Here is a 24,015-nt window from a genome sequence, read left to right as displayed (position 1 = left end):
CTCCAACACACACGATAGTGCTTCACTCTCAAACACAATCAAATATCACCAAGGACATCTGCAGAACGACTTGAAAGATAATAATAGGTAAGATAAAGGACATTGAAGGAAACAGACAAGCAAGAATTAGAAGGAAACTAAAAACTAAAATAAAATCTATAGAAATTGGAGACCAAATATTACATCCATGAAACAAGAGCATAAAGTTATAAAAAGAGAATGCTGACAGATTAGAACAAATGTCTAGGAATTAAAAATACAACTGTTGGGACTTCCTTGGTGGTACAGTGAGTAAGAATCTGCCTACCAATGTAGGGGACACAGGTTCGATCCCTGATCCAGGAAGATCCCACATGCCCCAGAGCAACGAAGCCCATGTGTCACAAGCACAGAACCCACGCTCTAGAGCCTGGAAGCCACCACCACTGAGGTCCTGCAACAAGAACAGCCACTGCAACGAGAAGCCTGCGCACGCCAACCGAGAGCAGACCCCATTCGCTGCAACTAGAGAAAGCCTGCAGAGCAACAAAGACCCGGCACGGCCAAGAATAAAAAGGTACGTGAAATGTTTAAACTGTATAAAAAAAAATACAGCTGTTGAAATAAAAAGTCAATAGGAGGTCTAGAAGATAAAAGATCACTCTGAAAGTAAAACAAAAACAACGAAGAGATAGAGAAGGGGGGCAAAAAAAGTCAAGGGAATTGGAGAAATGGTCTCTCTGAATAATAAGCTAGAAAGAGAGACCAGTAACAATAGTGAGAATTATTTTCTGAATCATCTCTGAAAAACTAACAGTAACAGCAACTTTCAAGATCAAGGGTTTCCAGATTAAAGATGCCTACTGAATGCCAAACACAACCGAGGATAAAAGAAAAGCGTGGTCCATACCGAGGCATAGCCTCATGAAATGTCAGAACACCTGCAGCGAAGAGAAGATTCAAAATGGTTACAGGGAAAGGCAGGGCGTTGGACACATTGACATCCACGCCAGAAGCCAGGATACAATGGATGAATGCCTTCAAAATTCAGAGGGAAGAGGTTTCATATAGAGCCAAGTCATCAGCTGAAAGTAGAGACATAAGAAAGACATTTGCAGATAAGCCCAGTATCCAAAAATGAACCAAGGTCTTATCTGTTGTTGTGACGTGCACGCTCAGTTGTGTCTGACTCTTTGTGGCCCCATGGAATGCGGCCCATCAGGCTCCTCTGTCCATGGGATTTCCCAGGCAAGAATACTGGAGTGGGTTGTCATTTCCTCCTCCAGGGGATCTTCCTGACCCAGGGATCGAACCCACGTCTCCTGAGTCTCCAGCATTGGCCGGCAGATTCTTTACCACTGCACCACCTGGGAAGCATAGACAACGAATCGCCCAAATTTTGGTGGCTTGAAACAACAGACATTTGTTATCTTCTATTTCCGGTATCTCGGGAATTTGAGAATGCTTAGTTGGCTGGTTCTGACTGGGGGTTTCTCATGAGGGAGTAATTAGTGTCAGCCAAGCCTGCAGTCACTGAGGCTTCACTGGGGCTTGGAGGACCCACTGCCAAGCTCTTTTGTGTGGTTGTTGGCTGGAGGCCCCAGCTCCTCTCCATGTAGGAGGGCTCACAATGTGGCGACTGGCTTTGCTCAGAAGAGATGCTCTGCAGGAGAAGGTGGGGGAGGAGAAGAAGGAGGAAGAGCAGGATGAACGGGAGAAAGGGAAGGAGCAGAAGAGATAAAGAGAGAGGAGAAGAGAGAGAGGAGAGGGGATGCAAGAGAGCCAACAGCCACTGACTTCCCCTGAAAAAGCCCCTGAAAAAGAAGCCATTGGAAAAGCCCCTGAAAAAGAAGCCACTGGAAAAGCCCCTGATGCTGGGAGAGACTGAAGGCGGGAGGAGAAGGGCACGACAGAGGATGCGATGGTTCGATAGCATCACCGACTCAACGGACATGAGTTTGAGTAGGTTCTGGGAGTTGGTGATGGATAGGGAGGCCTGGCGTGCTGCAGTCCGTGGGGTCGCAAAGAGTCAGACACAACTGAGCGACTGAACTGAACTGAACAGAAGCCACAGAGTCTTTAATCCCCGCATCCTTGAAGTGGCGTACCATCACTCTGCTTGAATTCCATTGGTTACACAGACCAATCCTGGTACAGAGGGGAGAACACCAGGAGATGGGGATTACTGAGGAGGCTGGCTTGGAGGCTGGCTACCACATACCCCTTTCTCAAGAAGCTCGTGGAAGAGGTGCTCCACTAAGACAAAGAGGAAAGGCAGACACAGAGTAAGAGGGGAAACAGGAAACTCACGCGGAAGTCACAAAGACAGTCCCCAGGCTGGCGGTGAAGAGTCCTGCAAGGAGGCTATACAGAAGACTCAGAGGGAAACTGGCCTAGACTCAGCAGAAGGACAGAGGGGCCCAGGAAGGAAGCCTCCAAGCCCTCACCCCAAAATGAACCCGATATGTTGAATAAACCTACCGAGATTTTCAACTCTATCAGAATTAGGAGATGAAGTACAGATAGTTACAGAGAAAAGTAAACCAGTTGTTTTTTTTTTTAAGAGGTAATCATTAACTCCATGGAAAACAAAAGGCTCTATGAGAAAGAGGAGGCTGGCGGAGAATAATGCTTGGCTCAGCTTTAAATAATATTTACATAGTTATAATAAGGCAAGCACTGACCACTGATTTGACGGAAAGGATGATAACTATGTCGAGATGGAAGCGGGTGAAGAAGTTCATTGTAGAAGTAACGAGCTGGGGATTTCTTGGAATAGGAAGTCAAAACAATCTAAAGCAAAACTCAAGAAATGGAAGTACAAGTGCATCACTTATAAACAAGGAGGTAAATAAAATAGAAAAAACAGCCAAAAGAACTGGAAGTATGTGCCCTCAGGGACTGTCACAAAGGGAGAAAGATGGAGCAAGAATCTGCTGTTTTTCGTTAATAGCTTAATCCCAGCACTTGACTTTTTGACCATGGACATATATTATTCGGTGAAAATTAAATTAAAAAAAAGATTTTACTGGCCAAACAAACCCCTCTACTGGCTTGTACTAAAGATCAGCATATATTATCAGCCTGTATTTTACTTTCTGGACCTCCAGTTGTAGAGAATGATATCATTTCAGAAGAAATTAACCAGGATAAGTAATTCAAGCCCACCAGGCAGCCTCGGTCTGCACAGGACTCCAGCACTGCCGTCCTATCCCTCTGAAAAAACGCATCAGTGCTCATTAAGTCAGGCACTGCTAATTGCTTTTTGACCAACTGCCAGCTTTGTGGCAAAATACCAAAAACAAGGACAAAGACAGTTTTAGAGACGACAGCCCTCTTTAGCCTCTTTCCTGTATGGGTTGTAAGAAACCACGAGAAAACATCTGACTTCTGAAAGGTCCAGACGGGCACATCAGGTGCAGTTACTGCCTTGAAGGCTTTCTGAGCACTTGCTGAGGATTTAGGATCCGAGGTAGGGCCTGCTGAGTTCTCTCACCCTGAGAGTTTGATAGCGGAGCTTAGAAAACAATTTTTCTCCTTTTTTTCTCTGATATGGTCTTTTTGTTCACTAGATACATGGACAGAAGGATAAGCAACTGAGTGGAGGTCTGCACCTTTGTATCCTGTTCAGATAAAACCTTCAGGAGCATGATCACGTGGTCAACGCCCATTCTATATTCGGGGTTTGTTTCTTTGTGCCGATCACATCAGAACAGTACATCAAAGGGAGTACTGGCTATTTCTAAACAGTCTAACTCTCTAATAGTGCTAAAAAAAAGTGCTCATCTTGGAAAACTAAATATGCACGCAACATCGCTGTGGCCAAATCATTTTTGGAACGCCTCTTTGAAAATTCACTTTGGAGCCCGAAGCACAGTGTTGAGAATAGACTCGCTGGTGCCAATCATCTCTTAGGGATCGGTTTGGGTTTCAGAACCAGCTATAATCCAGTAAGGAGTTTCAAATTTATACATGCCAACAATGTAAAGCAAGTCTGAATGTATTAGTCACTCAGTCATGTCCAAGTCTCTGTGACCCCACGGACTGTAGCCCGCCAGGCTCCCCTGTCCATGGAATTCTCCAAGTGAGAATATTGGAGTGGGTAGCCATTCCCTTCTCCAGGGGATCAAACCCAGTTCTCCTGCATTGCAAGCAGATTATTTACCATCTGAGCCACCAGGGACTCCAATAAAAATGAACAAAAGAAAACAAAAAAGGGGGGATATATGTAATACATATAGCTGACTCACTTTGCAGAAACTAACACGATGTAAAGCACCTATACTTCAATAAAAATTAAAAAAGAAAGAAAAGGGGAATATATATATATATATATATATGTACAGCTGATTCACTTTAGAACAGAAATGAACAGAACAATGTAAAGCAATGCTACTCCAATAAAAATTAATTAAGAAAACAAATTTAAATATGCCATGGGTTCCCTGGTGGCTTAGTGGTAGAGCATCTTCGGGCAATGCAGGAGACACAGGTTCTATCCCTAGGTCGGGAAGATCCCCTGGAGAAGGAAATGGCAACCCAGGCTAGTATTCTTGCCTGGGAAATCCCATGGACAGAGGAGCCTGGTGGGCTACAGTCGATGGGGTCCGCAAAGAGGCAGATAGGACTTAGCGACGCAGCATGCACGCACACGTGTATACATAGAAAAGCTGGGCGTGAACGTTTTTTAAGTGCTATTTAAACGAGCTTTTTATTGAAAGGCCCCTGCAGTGGGCCCTACCGCGGTGTCCCGCGGTGAGGCCAGGCCCGAGCTGCCCTGTGACCTGCTCTGTCTGCTGGGGTTAGGCCCCCGGCGTGCTCAGCTACCTCTACCAGCATGAAGACGCCTCGCCAAGGCCTGAATCCTACAAGCCAAACGAGCTCCCTGTGCCAGCAGGCGAGAGCCAGAACCCAGAAACTGCCACCCTTCACGGTCCCAAACAGAAAGGTCTTGCCAGGGAGGCAGACCCAGGGCCTGAGGGAGCACAGAGAATCAAGCGTTCGGAGCAGCCCTGGGACAATCTGTCAGGGATCGCTGCAGCCGGGGAGCGGGGGTGCGGGGCGGGTGGGGAGGCGCGGCCTGCGCGGAGGGAGGAGCACACGGATGACTTTGGGGAACCGAGCCCTCGGGGCGCCGTCACCGGTGCGGCCATCTGCTCTGGGGCCTCGGGCGTCGGGCAGGCCCTGTGAGGCCCGGGACCCGCAGACAAAACCAGCAGACGCCGCCATTTGTCTCTGACTTTTGGAGAGCGGCCAGGTCCCTCCTGGAGCCCCACCCGGCTCATCCACGCAACAGAAAGAGACTCCAAACTCAGCGAACAGACTCGAGGTCGCCCAGGGGGAGGGGGCGGGGAGGGGCGGAATGGGAGATTACGATTAGCGGACGGAGACTATGATACAGAGAATAGAGTAAAAATAAAAAGGTCCTACCTACCGTATAGCACATATTCAATATCCTGTGATTAACCACAATGGAAAAGAATATGAAAAAGAAAATATACATATATATATGTATCACTGAATCACATTGCTGCAGAGTAGAAATTAACACAATATCGTAAGTCAACTATAGTTAAAAAAAAAATTTTTTTTAATGGTATCATCAAGAGGGAACGGACACACATACCTAAGGCTGATGGATGTTTTCATGTTGATGTATGGCAGAAACCAACACAATATTGTAGAGCAATTATCCTCCAATTAAAAACAAATAATTTTTTTTAAAAATGGTGTCAATGCCCACTGGTCTTCGTGGAACCTCTTCCCACCGAAAGGATGGAAAGTTTCTCTTCTTTGCCTCAAAGAAACGTTTGCACCACCCAGCACCACCCTCCCTTGAGGCTCCCGCGTGCAGCCTGAGGCTCCCAGAGAGAGCTCTTTCAGACCCTTCGCTGAGCCTGTCTGGCTGGGAAACCTCCCCTGGCAGAATACACATCCGCCCTCCTGCCTCCTCATCTCACCCAGACAAGGTCACTGAAGCTGCAGCTACCGCCCTACCTGCCAGGCCGCCCAGTGGTGCAGGGGCCACGGAGAAAGCAGAGACTCCTCAGTGATGCTGGAGGAGCTGCGGGGGAGCTGGAAGAGCTGCCAGGTCAGAGGATTCCAGTGTGCGTGTGCGTGTGTGTGCGTGTGTGTGTGTGCATGCACTTACTGGTCCTGTCCCACTCTTTTGCAACCCCATGGACTGTAGCCCTCCAGGCTCCTCTGTCCATGGAATTCTGCAGGCAAGAATGCTGGAGTGGGTTGCCATTTCCTCCTCCAGGGGATCTTCCCCACCCAGGGATCGAACCCGCATCTTTTGTGTCTCCTGCCTTGGCAGGTGGATTCTTTATCACTGCACCACCTGGGAAATCTGAGGATTTCAGATTCTGCAGCAAATCTGGGTTCCAGACACCGTGACCTCGTTTTCATTCTATCAGGACCGCAGCCTGTCCTTGGGTTGAGGGGAGGGGAGGAAAGAGAGAAGAGAACAGCCAAGGGCTGGGTTTGGGGACCCTGTCCTGCAGGGCCTGGTACCCAAGCTGGCACAGGCTTGCTGGCGTGGTGACTTCTGGGCGCTCACCCCACCCTGGGGCCAGCAGAGGAACTGCAGCCTCTTTGGAAAGAGCGTTAAAATCCATCAAACAGAGAGACAGAGTCAATTCCTAGCTTTTACTTCACGGGCATCAGAAATTCCTGGTCCTGAGACAGAAAAAGAGAGAAAGCTCTGTGCTTACTCTGCCATCTGACGCCTCTCACCTCTGGGAATGAAGACCCCTCCTCCAACATCAGGACTGTGTCTCCACCTGGAGATCCTGTCCTGTGGGCTGGTGCCTTCCCCAGATCCCTTTAAAATGTAAAGATGATGCTAGTGGTAAAGAACTTGCCTGCCAATGCAGGAGACATAAGAGATTCAGGTCTGATCCCTGGGTTGGGAAGGTCCCCTGGAGGAGGGAATAGCAATCCACTTCAGTATTCTTGCCTGGGAAATTTCATGGACAGAGGAGCCTGGCAGGCTACAGTCCATGGGGTCATGAAGACTCAGACACGACTGAAGCAAATTAGTGCATGCGCACACATTCTGTGTCCTATGGAGAAAGAGCTACCACTGGGGGCTCCCTGATGGTCCAGAGGTTAGAACTCTGACCTTCCGCTAGGGGTGAGGGGTGCAGGTTTGATCCCCGGTTGGGGACCTGAGATTCTGCATGCTGCCTGGAGCAGCCAAAACAGAGGAAAAAAAACAGTTTTTCTTTAAAAAAAAAAAAAAAAGGATGAGCTGTCATCGTGACCACTAGCAGAGGAGGAAAGGACGCGGGGGCTGTCCACAGCCAGAGGAGTCAGTCATCTGCAGGAAAAGGACACGGTTCCTCAGGATCGTGGGCAGGGTTCCTCATCACGGGGTGGGGGTGAGGGCGGGGGCCACTGGGGACACACGGGGGCACAGGCCCCGAGACGGAACACGCCAGAAGCAGGAGGGCGGCCTGGCTTGGTGATTTTGTCATTTGGCCCAGATGAAATCTGGCTCTGACCTGCCTTGACCTAAATACAAACAAAAACCTGAGACCCACTTACTGGTTCTGGCCCATTTGTGGGATGATGGCCCATCTCTCGGAAGCTGTGGAACACCCATTCCTACCGGAGACAGAGCACTTGGAATGGGTACCTGCCCAAGGGCACCCAGGTGGCGCCACTTCACACGGGCATCCCCCTGTGAGACGACGGTGTTTGCTACTCAACAACGCTTTTCTTTATGAGGGGGAAACTCTGGTTCCACCAGACCCAAAAGCAGAGGCTCCCAGGGCCCCACACCGGCACAAAGCCTGCCCAGGCGCCTCTACCTGCGACGGAATTCGTGGGATGCTGGGCTGCACTGTGAGCCCATAGTGGCCCCGATAAAGAGACGATTGCTTGTCTGACCCAGGACAGATGTTTCCCTTCCCTGAGCCAAAGTTGCTGGATCTCTGAAATGAGGTTTAAGTAGCAGGGTTATCTGCTCTAGTTGACATTAAAGTCATCTGGGGAGCTTAAAAAAAAAAAAAATGATCAGGTCTTCATCCCAGGTCCATTGTATCAGAATTGCTCAGAATGGAGCTGGGGCATCTTCAGTCTTTAAAGCTCCCTGGGTGGTTCTCAGTCATGTCCGGCTCTTTGTTCCCAGGTGGCGCTGGTGGTAATGAACCCATCTGCCAATGCAGGAGACACAAAAGACAGGGGTTGGATCCCTGGGTCGGGAAGATTCCCTGGAGGAGGGCATGGCAACCCACTCCATCCAGCATTCTTGCCTGGAGTATCCCATGGACAGAGGAGCCTGGCGGGCTACAGTCCATGGGGCTGCAAAGAGTCAGACACGACTAAAGGGACTTAGCACACACAGGACATTCTGGTTCGCAACATGGTAGTAAAGCTCTCTACCAGCTGCTCTCTGAGGGCCATCTGGCTTCCTTGAGTCTATAAATCTGACCCTAAAGGCAGCTCTTTCTTTCCCAGGAGGAGGCCCAGGGAGCAAGCTACTTAGGCAATTCAGCAAGGAGGTGGGAGGGGACAGGTCACACAGCAAGACAGCACCAAACACTCATTACCTGGCTCGGTCTGGAAGGGGGAGGGAATGGGCCCTAGAAAAGACTGCATGGGCATGGTTGCCTGGGTCTCAGAGACCTTGGGAACGGTCCAGAACTCATCAACAAACACCCTGAGATTAGGGGGTCAACGGAGGGGAAAGAGCTGAAAACAATTAAGGCATCCGTCGTCCCTCCTCCATTTTAATCAGACTCCAGGGGTGTGTGGAGGAAGGAAGGACCCCCTTCCTTCCAAGCTGCTCTGCGAGACCGAGCTTCAGGCCTTGGCCGCTGTGTGGCCTTGAGCAGACCACTCAACCTCTCTGTGCTTTGGCTGCTTCTTTCACAAATGGGGAGACTCAGAACCGTGACAGGCTTCCTAGGGTTTCGGGGCGATTACGAGTTAACACGAAGTTTCCACTACAGTGCTGGGTACACAGTAAACACTCAATGAGTGTCAAAAATTATTCATAGGCAAGGTTCCCCGTGGCAAAATAAACTGGGAAAACACTGGGCTTAAAGAAGATAAATAAGTTTCTTCGAGGCAAGATTTCTCAAAATAACAATATTAATAATGACGATGAGATGGGCCTCAAAGGTTGAGAAGACGAAATAGAATGATGGATGTGTGGAACACACCAAGCACATAATGGGCCCTTAATAAATGTTACCGATGGGTGTTACTGACAAGCCTGGGGGGATCTTCAAGAGAAGGGGCAGGTGTGTGCCCCGGCCTCCTGCTCTTCTCCTTCAGGGCGTCCTGCAGGATCCGTGCGGGGGGACACGCGTGCTGGGAGGAGCCCAGGGGATGATGGCCATGCCTTTTCTGACTCCACCACTGAGGGGTTGGAAAAAAGGACCCAGGCCAGCGTGAGGGCTGCAGGGAGCTAGTTATCAGGAAGAAGGTCGGGGGGAAGAGAGCACTGGGCTGAACGGTGGGGACAACTGGGAGCTCCCCACTCTGAGTTTCCCACACTCCTGGTGTGAGGCGTGTCCCCACGGGAGGCGCAGGAATCTGCGATTCAGAAGAGCTTTGCCACTCTCTAGCTGGGTGACCTTGGGCAGGTCGCCAGGCCTCTCTGAGCCTGGCATCTTTTCACCTGCATAGTGATGGACCACAGACTATAAATTTGAGCATGTCTACGGTTCCTTCTGGCTCCAGGATTCTATGTGCAGTTCTGCCCAAATGAGGGAAGGGAGAGAAAAGGGAACCCTAAACCATGGTTATTGTCTTCTAACCATGATCTCCATTTCTAGACTTATTGGAGGTCTTTTAACCATCATCCCAACTCCAGACATATCTGGGGTGGTTTTCAGAGAGATTTTGATGCCTCCTCATTCACTCGGCCATTGCACTCCCCAGGGACTGAGGAATTTCATAGCGAAAAGGGATGAGCATCCAGCGAAACTTCTACCTGTCAAGGGGTGGGGAAGAGAGATGCCAAGAAAGGGTCTCAAGTCAAACCCTTCTGTATCTAAAGAGACCTTTCAACCCATGATGCCAAATGTTCAGACTTTTACAAGAGGTCTGTTGATCATATGCCATATTTTCCAAACTAACCATTGAGACCTATGACATCAGAAAGGGCTTCTGGTGCTACCAGGTTCAAGATGCAGTCTCAGAGACAAAATGTAGAAGCTGACGTCTTAATTTTGGTAAAAGGCACATGATTTGTGGGTAACAAGGGACAGAACACTGGAAAACAGAGGTGTCCCAGGAAGTGCAGGTAACTTGGTCAACACGCAGGTGACCTTGCCTGGGCATCTGCATTTTCTCCACGACAGAAGGGCTGCCCTTCCCATCTACAGAAATAGCAAGCCTCATCATCCCTGGCATCCCCATGAATACAGCAAGGATGCCCTGGTTGCTTGGACGGGCATCCGCCTCTCCCAGCCGGGTCCAAGCCTCCTCCCGGCACTCTCCTGCCTTCCTCTAGGCTTAACCGCGAGACTCACCTCCACGAAACTGACTGCAGAGTCGTGATTCCCCCCACTTAATTTATTAAGCCGCTAAGAGACACAAAGACCTGCTTGGGCCTTATGTATCCACGTTGGCGCTCCTGGACTGTGAACTTCTCACCGAGAGGGTGAACCCAGCAGCATCTCCCAGTGTTAAAGGCTGAGCACTGGCCTGGGCCTGGGTCCTGCTCCGGTTCTTAATTTCCTGCTGTCTATTGTCTCTCCGATAAGTGCTGAACGAGGGGAAGGTATTATTTAATTGCTTTAAAGATATCAAACAAGCCAGGGTGGAGGTTATCTCATCTCCAGCCCTTCTATTTTTCTAGCTCAAGGTTTGGTTACTTAGTTACTCAGCAAGCTGCAGAGGAAGGAGACAGCCCCACGGGTGACAGGGCAGACTGCACTCAGCAGATGGGGGGGAGGTCGGGAGAACGGCCTTAGGCTCAGAGACGGACCGTAACCGGAGGGGAGCCGCCCAGGACAGCTTTTCAAGGCATTCAAAGCCGGCGGCGGGAGCCTTCCATTACCTGGACAAAATCAACAGCTGTTCTAGATTACACCGTTCCTTCGCGTCAGGTGGCCAAAGTATTGGAGCTTCAGCTTCAGCATCAGTTCTTCCAATGAATACTCAGGGATGACGTCCTTTAGGACTGACGGGTTTGATCGCCTCACTGTCTACCTGACTCACTGGAAAAGACCCTGATGCTGGGAAAGATTAAAGGTGGGAGGAGAAGGGGACGACAGAGGATGAGATGGTTGGATGGCATCACCGGTTCAGTGGACATGAGTTTGAGCGAACTCCGGGAGATTGTTTGGACAGGGAAGCCTGGCGTGCCGTACTCCATGGAGTCACAAACAGTCGGACGTGACTGAGCAACTGAACAACACCACAGTTTCTGCTGTCAAGGACAAGGCTGTCGAGACCCCCGCTTACCCACCCCTACAGTGCAGACAGGCGTGTCTGAGGTGGGTGGATCTGACAGTAGTTTTTCCAGGCTGAACTCACCCCACCTGCCATACGGGGAGGCAGCGGAGAGGAGGAGTCACAAGGAGAGGCCAGCGAAGGGGGATTTCACGGCATCAGCTCATCCGAGATGAAGGGACTTCTTCAAGGAGGTCGCGGAGAAGATGTGACCACTGTGTGACCTGAGAGCCGGCTGGGGCAATCAGAGGCTCGGTGCCCCTCCCCCTTCCCTGGCCATTGCAAATGTTCCCCTTGCTAGGAGCCTTTTCAAAGACACAGTCTTGAGAGCAGCGTGCTGTTGAGACCATCAGACTGAGTACGTGACTGAACCCCACTAAAATGAAAGTAGTTAGTCACTCAGTCATGTCTGATTCTTTGCAACCCTATGGACTTTAGCCTGCCAGGCTCCTCTGTCCATGGGATTCTCCAGGCAAGAATACTGGAGTGGGTTGCCATGCCCTTCTCCAGGGGATCTTCCCAACCTAAGAATCAAACCCAGGTCTCCTGCATTGCAGGTGGATTCTTGACCATCTGAGCCACCAGGGAAGTCCACGCCCCACTAAAGGCCTCTATAAACTTCTAAGATTCTGGTGAGAGGGTGCCTCTTTCAGTGCCCAAGAAAAGCCTCATCAGTGACTTTTCTGCTTCTTAAACCGGCCACCTACCCATCTGGACTGGCTGCCTTTCCTCTTCTCTCCTTGCCCTCCATGTACAGGGGAGGCCGTTCTGAATTTCACGTGGGAAACTTCTGAGGTTGCAACCAACACATGTATCGATCACCCCAGCAAGCTGCCCCTGAAGAGAGATGGTTATTTAGCTGGTCCTTCAAGGGCAGTCTGGTTTTGCTGGTAGGACTTATATAAAACTGGGGGGGTGGGGAATGCATTGTCCCATTAGAGTTATCCTGAGGGCTGGCGGGGTGGGGTGGGGGATGGGAAGGAGGACAATGAGAGCCACTGATTCGGCTCTTGAATAGATTAGAAAACGGATTGAAAGAAAAAAAATGATACAGGAGTTTGGCACTAATAGTTCAAGACCTTTGGAAAGATAACACGGTTCCCGGGAAAGGAATTTGAGACTGGAATAGGCGTTTCCCGGATCTTCCTTTTCCTCCTCTTCCTGGAAACCAGTTGGGTCACTGGTTTTAAACTGAAAGTGGCAGCAGGTGTTGCTGTGGCAACTGTACCCCCCACCCCTGAGCATGGGGCTTCTCTTGAGTTCAAGCCGCGCTGCCCCCGGTTCTATAACTGGCCCTCCATCTTCCAGCTGGTGGTGAGCAGAGGCACCCCACTTGGGTCAAGCTACATGCCCAGCCCCTGTGCTCAGCACACAGAGAGAAAAAGCAGGCTCCCAGACTGGCTGGAACATGAGTCAACCACCTGTCCATCTGGCCCTGAGCACCAGGATGACGACTCAAGCTCCATGATGACCGGCATCTCGGAAAGAGACACATCCAAGGATAACCTTGATTTCCACCCTCACGGTGGGTACCCCCAGACACAGCTTGGCCCAGATAGAAACTGGCAGTTATTTGCTACCTTGCCTGCCAGTCCCCTTCCCAGGTCTCTGGGGCTCACCCTACCTGCTAAACAGCCTCTGGACTGTAACTTTCACTGGTGAATTGCTAATCAGACAACAGTACTGGACAGTCAGAGCCAGCTCAGCCCACAGAGAAAAGTGTAGTTGGCGTTTGCTTTCTGTTTTCTCATCCTCTAGAACTGTACTCACGATGCACAGTGTGTGTGTGTGTGTGTGTGAGTGTGTGAATATGTGTGTGAGCGTGTGTACTTGGAGGAGGGTGAGGAAGGAGAGGCTGCAGGACTGAATATGACTTATTAAACTTGGAACAGAAGCTGAATCATCACGGCCAAAAAATAAACAGCTGTCCCTGCATGTGACAACCCCCACTTCATGCGTGTTTGTTTCCCTTTGCTCCCTCCCAGCGGGGAGGAGGAGGGGCTGTGCCCAAGGTCAAGGTGAAGGAAGGGGATGGCTGCAGGACCCCTGCCTCTCCAAGCTGTGGAGAGAGGGTAGAGTTGGGATGAGCTGCTCCAGTGTTGCCCCTCTGATTGCTCTCCCACCTGAATTTTGGAACCAAGAGCGGGCTCAGCCCTGGGCCGAGGGGCGCTGGCCACTGCATCCGCACGGGCATTCCCCTAGCCCTGTTTTCCTCCCGCTCCTTCCAGGGGCCTTGCGTCTGGGGGATGACCCACTGCTTTGTAAAGCTGTCTGAATTCAGACATGGCAGAGGTCCCAGAGCGAGTGAGTCTGGGTCGACCGGCCGCCACTCCAGCTGTCTGAAGTCGGCTGGGTGAGACAGAACCGACTCTGTGAAGGAGGAGGGAAGACAGCGCGTGTCCGTGCCACCGATCTTGGGGAGGCTGAAATCGCTTGACCCTTCGCGCCCCGCACGCGCGTCTCCCTCTAGCCCGGGTGCCTGCGACCTCTGCCCGCAGCCACCCAGGGATTCTCCCGCAGCGCACCCCAGTCCGCCCACCCGACCGGGCGGGCGGAGCGAGCTGCGGTGACGTCATGGGGGGCGTGGGGACAGGAGCCGAGGTGCCCGCGCTCCGCACTGCCAGTCCGAGCGGCGCAGCCACCCGCGCGCGCGCTTGCTCCCCCGCGCCCGGAGCCTCAGTCCGCGGCTCGGCTCCCGGGGTCTGCGGGCCACGCTCGGGGGCGCGACGCGCAAGCGGAGCCGGTGGCTCTAGACGCCGAGCGCCGGGCAAGCAGCTGCGCACCCGGGCGCCGGGCTGGGTTGGGGACAGCCGCTGGGTGCCGGCGAGCCGAGCTGGCAGATTGCAGCGGAAAAGCAAAGGTGAGGTGTGTGGGCGTGCGTGTCTGTGGGTGTCTGAGAGACAGAAACGCACTTGGGCACCTGGGTGCATCTGCGCTGCGTGGAGGTGCGCGCCCCGGCGTGCCCAGTGTAGGTCCCGGTGCCTGGCTCTCCACCCTTGTGCTTTCGCGGGTGGTTTTGGTGGGAATGAACGACAGCCGATGTCCCGGCGCGAGCGGGCCGCCGTGGGTCGCCTGTGCTGGAACGGACGTGTCCGCACAGCTGCAGGCTGGTGTGCGCGGCGTGCGCCCTTATCCAGCCCACTCCCAGCCGAGTGTCCAGGTGGCAGCTGCTGCGACTGGGACAACTTCTCTGCCAGCTGCCTGCATCAGAACCCCGACGCGAGGACAGCGAAGCTAGAGAGGGGGATATCGCCGCGGCTCCTGCCGGCGCGCGCCCCCGAATCCCTCCCCCACCTACACCCGATCCGAGCCTGTGAGTGACAGGCGGCGGAGCAGGAGATAAAAAAAAAAAAAAGAGGGGCTTCTCCCTTGTTCTTCCTCGCCCAGCCGGGAACACGGATCCTGAGCGCTGTAGGGTCTGGTCCGCCCGGGCGGAGAGGACCGGTTGCCCAGGTTTGGAGAGACCGAGTCTCTGAGCAGCCCGAACCCCCCGGAGGCACCGGCCAAATCCGCAGGCGGCTGTCGGCGGTTCCCAGCCGTCGCTGGTGCCCGGCCCCGATCTGCCTTTGGAGATCAGGGTGCTGGCAGGACAATCCTTAATCCCTCCTCCTTCTCTGGAGATAGCAGGGAATCCTTTAGGAAATCCTTGGGTCTGATGGCCAGCGAGTTGGATGGTGCAGAGGCCGATTTTCTGTGCCAGTCTGGGGCGCCCACTGGGAGGGCGGTGGGGACCCTTCCTTTCCCCTCTGTCCCTTCTGCCAGCGATGCCTCGGCTTCTCCTAAGCCCAGGAGCGCCCCGCCGGGTGGCCCGCACCTGGCTGTTGGCTCTCCCCACGCCTGGGGGCTCAAGCTTCTGCCAACGGATAAGGGTTAGGAGGCCCGAGGGAAGTGGGCTGGGGGCTGAATGGACGTTAAGATGCTGGAGAGAAACGGAAAACTGAAGTTGAAAAGGATTTAGGGTTATCTGGGATGCGAGGTCCCATTCCCAACGTTCAGTTCTTAGGCTGGGAACCACAGACCCTCTGGGATGGGAGGGGATGCTCTAGATCAGGGGTCCCCAACCTCCAGGAAATATCCTGAAACCATCCCGCCCTGCGGTCTTCCGTGGAACCGGTTCCTGGTGCCAGAAAGGACTGCTGCTAGACCGTTCTCACCCTCCCCTCCAACAGGGCTGGACTCAATCTCAGAGGAAACCAACAACCAGGCATTTCCCATACCTAACGATTTTTAGGCTGGAAAAATAAAGCAAAAAACCCAACTTCCTGGTGCATTTAATCACAACCCAGCAGGTAATGAAGCCTGGCATTGGCGTCCACTTTCAATGAGACACCAATGAAGCCGAAGTCGCTCGGAGATCCGAGGCAGCTGACTTCGTTGATGCAATAAGATGCACTGTGATTCAAACTCATTTCTTCCTCAGAGGAGGCTTCTCACTCCGCACTGGCTCCCCAGCTTGCCCAGTCTGCCAGCTTCACCAAGCTCTGAACTCTGGGGCTGCCTCTCTCAAAGGTGGAGAATGCTGCTTCTGGTGGCGGGGGGCGGGGGGGGGGGGGGCCGGGAATGATCCTATTCAATCCCTCCCCATTGCATGAGACTCCAGCCAAAAAGGCAGAGTCAGGGCTGGAGGTCAGCATTTCCTCCCCTGCCAGCATCATCATCACTACCCCTGCAGCCCTGGGGCCTCCAGTCTCGCCCAGACATCGGAGTGTGACTTTGCAGGTCACATAGATGGGACCCTGGAAATGCTAGTGATGAATGTCCACCCCAGTGCAGGTGGTTTAAATAGGCTTCTGGGTTGGAAGAATTAAAATAACAAGACAGTTAGAAATGATATTGGAAACAGGCTGCGTTAATCCAAGGACACCAAAAACGGTTTCTTTACAGCTTCTGTTTTTAATTGTTGCCAGTTTATGCTTTTTACCCAACTCAGATATTGACTCCTGGGTCCCCAAAGTACTTTGCAGAAAGGTCAGCCATGAAGCCCCCAGGCCCACTTTACAGACAGTTGTGTGGTGGGGAGGTCAGCACAGAAAAGATAAACAGAGCTCCCGGCAGTACAGAACAAACCAGAGGCAAATGTGGGCGAGCACCCCACAGTACTGTTGCTGACTAACTCCCCTATAACTCATCAAGCAGTCTCTTCAAGCAGAAAGGAACAATGTCCAGTCTTCACTCAGGCACCAGGGAAAGCACCCTGCTCAGGGGAAATGTGTCCTCCAGGTGAACTCCTCCCACTATGAGCTGAGCACTTCACAGCTTTGCCAGCATCCTCCTTCCCAGAGTGACCTCTTCCCTGCCCTCCTTACTTCCCACTTCCGGGACTCGAGACCCAGCTCAAACATTCCTCATGCGAAGCCTCTGAATCTCCCAGAAGAGAAAGGCATTCTCAAGTCCCTTGTTCATATCTCCATGCAACTCACACCCTAAGAGTTGGTGCCCTTCCTGTCTCCCCTCCTAAGATGTCACCTCCATGTCTGGTTCATTCTGTATGACAAAGAAGTGTCCCAGGGATGTTTTTTGAATGGCCGCAGATAAATCATTTAATTACGTGATAAGCTATTGTTCTACATCTTAGACCAAGCCAATAGTGTCCCAATTATTTTCTTGGCATGGAGGTAAGACCAGAGTCAGCTGCTTCAAACCAAAGCCCAGTTATCAGTCACTGGTTTTCCAATCCACTGAGAAGAGGCTGTGATGCTGTGAAAAGTGTAGAAAGCTTGGGTGTCCTGTGTTCAGATTCCAACTTCATCAGTGATGCTCAAGGGAATGGGAACAAGTTCCTTAAACTCGCTAAGTCTCAGTTTCCTCATCTGTAAAATGGGGATAACTATCCCCACATCATAGGATTGTTTGGAAGGTCAAAGAGACAGTAGATGTGAATCAGCCTGCCTTCCTCCCTCCTGGACCCTGTTTTTCCCCTTAATTAGAGGATCACAGGCAAATTCTCTGGGGTGTGAAATGATCCCCAGCATCCTGATGGGGGACTTGGGAAAGGATTTTCCAGGGCACCAGGAAGTCAAGCATTGGGTATTAGAGAAAAAGAGAGGAAACAAAAATCAACTAGAGCCTACATTTAAAAAATAAAAGCAAGCCAGATCTTTCTTTTTAATATTTAAGACTATAAACTGGTTCATTCTGTAGGCAGATTTCAATAAATTAGAAATAAGTTGCTATTCATTGGAAAGACTGATGCTAAAGCTGAAGCTCCAGTACTTTGGTCACTTGATGCAAAGAGCCAACTCATTAGAAAAGACCCTGATGCTGGGAAAGATTGAAGGCAAGAGAAGGTGGCAGAGGATAACATGGTTGGATGGCATCACCGACCCAATGGAGATGAGTTTGAAAACTCTGGAAGATAATGAAGGACAGGGAAGCCTGGCGTGCTGCAGTCCATGGTATCCCAAAGAGTCAGACACGACTTAGCAACCGAACAACAACAAAAAATGAAAAAGGGAGAAAAGACAGCATTTTTAGAGTTCTAGTTAGGAGCCCAGCACAGTGCCAGGCATTTCCATCTTCATTTCATCACTTCATCTTCATGACACCCCCATTTTAACAAAGGAGAGAGTGGTGGAGTGCCTGGCATGGGGTCACGCGGTCTCCATGGTTTTTTCACCTCTAAAGTCTGGCATTTTTCCACTTTGGGATTTTCACAATAGAAAGACTCCAAAGCAGCTGTCAAGTCAGCATAGATTTCCTCAAGGGGGAAAGACCAGGAACGCAGGTGTCAGACTCTTCTGAGGTAGGGCTTCTCCAGGCTCTGTCTTTTTTACGTTCAGATCAGCCCACTTCTTAGGAACCGCTGTCTTGCAGGTAGAGTCATCTCCCATGTGCGTATCACCAAAGATGACAAGATAAACGGGGATGACTTCGTTCAAACCCTTCCCCGCCACTGGAAAAACAGTTCCAATGGCCTGCATGTGAGAATGAGCTGGGACCGCTCACACTGGTATGAAAGACAACACACTTTTCAACTGAAGAGTGTCTGAGAGGGCAAACCAGAAATCTGGGAAGCTAGTGAGAGCTTGAGTAACTTCTGGCAGACGAGTCAATCTTCTTTTCCTCCTTGCAGATGTCACAGTGGGTCCTTTGCCTCTGGGGCCCATGAAGGTGAGAATAAGACCTCTGGCGGGTGGACCTAGCCTAAGACTAGAAGGCGGCCATGGATCTGGCCTCTGAACTCAACGAGACCCAACCTTGGCTGACCTCTCCATTCGACCTCAATGGCTCCGTGGGGGCAGCCAACATTTCAAACCAGACAGAGCCATACTACGACCTGGCCAGCAACGTCGTCCTCACCTTCATCTACTTCGTGGTCTGCATCGTTGGGCTGTGTGGCAACACGCTGGTCATTTACGTCATCCTCCGCTACGCCAAGATGAAGACCATCACCAACATCTACATCCTCAACCTGGCCATCGCAGATGAACTCTTCATGCTGGGTCTGCCCTTCCTGGCCATGCAGGTGGCTCTGGTCCACTGGCCCTTTGGCAAGGCCATCTGCCGGGTGGTCATGACCGTGGATGGCATCAATCAGTTCACCAGCATCTTCTGCCTGACAGTCATGAGCATCGACCGCTACCTGGCTGTGGTCCACCCCATCAAGTCGGCCAAGTGGAGGAGACCCCGGACAGCCAAGATGATCAACGTGGCTGTGTGGGGCGTCTCTCTGCTGGTCATCTTGCCGATCATGATATATGCTGGCCTTCGGAGCAACCAGTGGGGGAGAAGCAGTTGCACCATCAACTGGCCAGGCGAGTCTGGGGCCTGGTACACAGGGTTCATCATCTACGCCTTCATCCTGGGGTTCCTGGTGCCCCTGACCATCATCTGTCTCTGCTACTTGTTCATTATCATCAAGGTGAAGTCCTCCGGCATCCGAGTGGGTTCCTCCAAGAGGAAGAAGTCTGAGAAGAAGGTCACACGCATGGTGTCCATCGTGGTGGCCGTCTTCATCTTCTGCTGGCTCCCCTTCTACATCTTCAACGTCTCCTCGGTCTCGGTGGCCATCAGTCCCACCCCAGCCCTCAAAGGCATGTTTGACTTCGTGGTGGTCCTCACCTACGCCAACAGCTGTGCCAACCCTATCCTCTATGCCTTCTTGTCCGACAACTTCAAGAAGAGCTTCCAGAATGTCCTCTGCTTGGTCAAGGTGAGCGGCACAGACGACGGGGAGCGGAGTGACAGTAAGCAGGACAAATCCCGGCTGAATGAGACCACGGAGACCCAGAGGACCCTCCTCAATGGAGACCTCCAGACCAGTATCTGAACTGCCTGAAAAATCCATCACTCAGACACTAGGCTCTGCCAAACGGCCGTGTGCTCCCCAGCCCCAGCCCCCTGCTTCCTCCCACCTATCACCTGGCTTCTAGAATAGGGATCTGCTCAGCAGGAGTCCAATTCAGAGAACAGGGTTTGAGTTGGCTTGCATGAGTGACTGGTGAGGTATTAAACTGATTATGCCCTCCTTAAAGGGAACATTTAGAAGCAGGCAGACAATTCAGAGTCTGGAGAAGAGGAGATCCCGCCTGGGTGAGACCTTCGGAAACAACTGAAACGCAGCAAAAACAGAAACTCTGCGTGTTTGTGTGTTTAAAGCCCCGTATGTAACCTCGTGGTCTTACATTTATGCCTGCATATTTTTGTCTAGTCTCTGTACAGCCGTGACCTAGGTACGCTTCCTGAGTTCAAGGACACAAGTATCGAGTTCAAATTTGCATAGCATAGAGGAACGTTTACTCCAATATGGTACCCACAGAAATGGACTTACCAAGCCAATAAAGTTTAAGCTTCAGGGATCTCTTTTGCTTGGGCGGTATGTTCACATGGTCATATGCTTTTGTAAAGAAAGAAAAATATGTAAGATATTTTTGTATTCTTTTTCTTAAAACGGTCTCCTTAAATTGTATAAGCGTTCAGCCTCACAAAACTGGCATCTCTCCCTGAGTTTTTGCTTCATTAAGTTCAGGCAACTTAAATCAAAGTAAAAAAAAAAAAAAATGGGGGTTGGGGTGCGGGAGAAGGTATTTAAGACCCAGAACATAAATTCATGTGTTTTCTCTTCTTAGATATAATCAAAGGATTATTCATCTCTCCAAAAGGACATTAAGTGGTTGTGGTCATCGATCATTGTATTTATCCAGACATGGCCTGCTCTAAGATTGCATCATTTTCTTCTTAAATTGCCTTAATTCTTCCTAGGGAGCCATGGAGGGGAGTGGGGTTGGGTGAAAATCACTAACATGCAAGGCAAAAAATGGACAATCATTCTTATAGGGAAACAATTTTATTCTCCTCACCATGAAACTAAATGAATAAGAATGAAGCAAAATTATACCTTTATGAGAAACCATAAAGTTGGTTTTTTTTTTAGTGCCACACATGTTCTCCCAATGAAAGAAAATGGAAATGTTATTCAACAACCACTCAAAGGTACTTTTTAAGAACTTGCTACAAAGCTGGGCACTAATAAAATCACAGTGCATGCGGAAGGTCTGAGGACATGGCTCCGAAACCGTCAGCACACGCACCAGCCAATAAACAAGCCAAGCGTTGGGGGGTGTGGGTGTGAGCGCTGGCGGCAGCCCCGTCCCACACAGGCGTGGCCGGGCTGCCTTCCTCACCCACAAAATACACAGTAAACATCCACCTTTAATCCACAGGCTTCCTGAGCTATTCCTCAAGCACCGTTACAGACAGGCACTTCACACCGTCAGTGACGTTTTTCTGTCCCTGAAGCTGAAGACGGGCTTGTGTACAGGCAACAGGAAGAGAGGCAACACCCATTTCATTGACCGATCGCAACTTCCGGGGTACAAAGAAATACACACTCGGGTGTTTGCAAGGATGCCATGGTCTCTGGTTTTGTACGAGAGCCTCACTCGTTGGGTTTCAGGTATCAATTTCACCATATTTTAAAACAAGCTTGCCTCTTCCGGCTCCCTAAGCACGGGCTGTCAGGATGACTAAGAACTCCACCTGTGGTCATCATGCTGCTTTTGTTCTGCCTAGGTAACTCATGCCACCTCCTTCCCCAAAGCACTGACTGAGACCCAGAAAATGTGTTCAGAAACACTGATGATAGGGACTTGCTTGTGGCCCAGTGGCTGGGACTTTGTGCTCCCCATGCAGGGGGCCCGGGCTCAATCCCAGGTCAGGAAACTGGATCCCACGTGCTGCAACTGAAGATCCCATGTGCCGAAACTAAGACCCACCCCCACCCCAAACAGCCAAATAAAAAATAAATGTTTTTTTTAAACACTGATGATAGGTAAGTCCATGCGAAAATGAAGTACAATTATGAGACTATAAAGAAAGTTGTTAACACACAAAAACGCATGCCATACAGACTTCCCTGGTGGCCCAGTGGTTAAGACTCCATGCTTCCACTGCGGGCGATGTGGGTTCCATCCCCGATCAGAAAACAGATGCCTCAGACCTCATGCAAAAAATCCTTGCAGTCAAATCCCACAAAGTTACTAAAAGAAAGTTCAGCTGCAAGTTCAGTTCAGGACATCTTAGCAGCCACAACTGATGGACAGCCATTTCCCCTCACTCTCCCCTCCCCACCCCTTCCTCTTCCATAAAAATAAGCAAAGATTTGCAATAAAATGCTTTAAACCCAACTTTACCATTATTATATGTGCTAAGTCACTTCAGTCCGACTCTGCAATCCCATGGACTATAACCCACCAGGCTCCTCTGCCATGGGATTCCCCAAGCAAGAATACTGGAGTGGGTTTCCAATTCCTCCTCCAAGGGATCTTCCCGACCCAGGGATGGAACCCAGGTCTCCTGCATTGCAGGTAGATTCTTTATCACTAGCACCACCTGGGAAACCCTTACCATTATTATAATAGGAGATATTCCTGGGCCTTTACATAAATGCTGACACTTAAATCACTTAAGAGAAGTGATTCCAAGAGACCAAGAATTGGTAGAAGTAATTTCAGGGCAGATAGACAAGTTTTAGGGTACTCATGCCCCTGTGATCAGAGAAGCTGCCTGCAGGGAGGTTGCCATTTTTTCCTCCAGGGGATCTTCCTGACCCAGGGATCAAACCCACATCCCCTGCACTGGCAGGCAGATTCGTTACCACTGCACCACCTGGGAAGCCGTTGATGCTATAATTCTGCCCAAATAAGCCATCATGTTTCTACTCTAAGAGGAAGTATTCTCCACTTTATGAACAATCTCTTTCTACGATGATTTGCTCTCAGGTTCTTTTCTTTGCTCCAAAGGAGGGGACACATATTTTCATTTAAATGTTAATGCAATTTTAGTTTCAAAATTTAATTTCAGCCTCCACTCGACATGTAATTATGAAGACAGATCTGCTGGATGGTAGGAAAGAATAAAAAGTGATCCACTGTTTTGATTTTAGGGTATCTGAGCATTTGGGTTATGCAAGCTACTATTTAACCTTCCATTCACTTGGGTAGCAAAGAGCTGATTAAATCTAAGTGGGTGTAACGAGAAAGGCATCAGGAAGGGTGACAGGACACTGAGGCCTGTGTTGATTGATGTCGGCTCGTCTTTCAGTAACAGAGTTGAGTAAGACTGCACATTCGACTGGAACTTTGGTGAAGTTCATGTCACAGCTCGGAACAGTCTAGGAGGACGCAGGACATGGGAGGATGGAAGGATGCTGTGTTTCTTCTTTTGCTTCCTTTTCTGAAGAAGAAAGGGCTTCCCAGGAGGCTCAGCCGTAAAGAATCCGCTTTCGAGGCAGGAGACCCGCCTGCAGTGCAGCAGAAGGGACTTTGATCCCTGGGTTGGGAAGATCCCCTGGAGGAGGAAATGGAGACCCACTGCAGTATTCTTGCCTGGAGAATCCCAGAGACAGAGAAGCCTGGTGGGCTACAGTCCAGGGGGTCGCAAAAGAGCCAAACACGACTTAGCGACTAAACCGCCGCCGCCACCACCACCACCATGAAGAAGAAAAACGGAGGAGTCCTGCGCCATTAGCTCTGACTGCTCAGCAGTCCTGAGATGAATGTGCAACTGGTCTTGAGTAATCATGTGTGATGTTACTGCGTGCATTTAAAACTTTTTATTTTATTGAAATATAGTTGATTTACAATCTTGTGCTAATTTCTGCTGTACTCAGTTATACACATTCTTTTTCTTATTCTTTTACATTTATGGTTTATCACAGGATATTGACTCCAGTCCCCTGTGCTACACAGTAGGACCTTGCTGCTTATCCATTCTATCTATAATAGTTTAATGCATGCATTTTTCTGTAACAACTTTTCTGACCATTTCATCTTTAAAAAAAAAAAATTGTTTTAGTTATTTATTTCTTTTGGCACCTGGACAGGGACCTGAACCCCGGGCCCTCAGCCGACTGTTTCATCTTATAATCATACCTCTTTTTGTATTTGCATAAACTTATTTATCTCTCATAAATGGTAGGCAGAGAAGAAAATGTAGCCTGGTTGCTGAGACTTCTGGAGTTGGCAATGACCTGGAGTCTGCTTAAACAATTTCATCCTCTCCTTCAAGACAAAATCTAGCTGTTGAAGTGTTTGGCTCCAGCTGCCCTAAATAGGAGCTCCACGCTGGAAAAAGTGCACAGCCTGGTCATTGACAGGAGTAGCAAGTGGATGACTGTCAAGA

The 24,015-nt window shown here is 50.5% G+C and overlaps 2 protein-coding genes across 2 annotated transcripts in view; one reads left to right on the top strand and one right to left on the bottom strand.

The window, feature by feature from the left end:
- Nucleotides 1-24,015, bottom strand: part of SLC39A11 (solute carrier family 39 member 11) — a 370,219-nt gene that overhangs the window by 321,519 nt on the left and 24,685 nt on the right. The gene's annotated exons all lie outside the window — the stretch shown is intronic.
- On the top strand, nucleotides 14,017-22,019 carry SSTR2 (somatostatin receptor 2). Its single transcript, XM_004013144.6, has 2 exons — nucleotides 14,017-14,254; nucleotides 18,467-22,019. The coding sequence occupies exon 2, from the start codon at nucleotides 18,557-18,559 to the stop codon at nucleotides 19,661-19,663; it is 1,107 nt and encodes a 368-aa protein (XP_004013193.1). The 5' UTR covers nucleotides 14,017-14,254; nucleotides 18,467-18,556; the 3' UTR covers nucleotides 19,664-22,019.

This window comes from Ovis aries, chromosome 11 (genome assembly GCF_016772045.2).
Source record: "Ovis aries strain OAR_USU_Benz2616 breed Rambouillet chromosome 11, ARS-UI_Ramb_v3.0, whole genome shotgun sequence".
Classification (NCBI taxonomy): Eukaryota; Metazoa; Chordata; class Mammalia; order Artiodactyla; family Bovidae; genus Ovis; species Ovis aries.
This window is presented reverse-complemented; position numbering and strand designations above follow the sequence as displayed.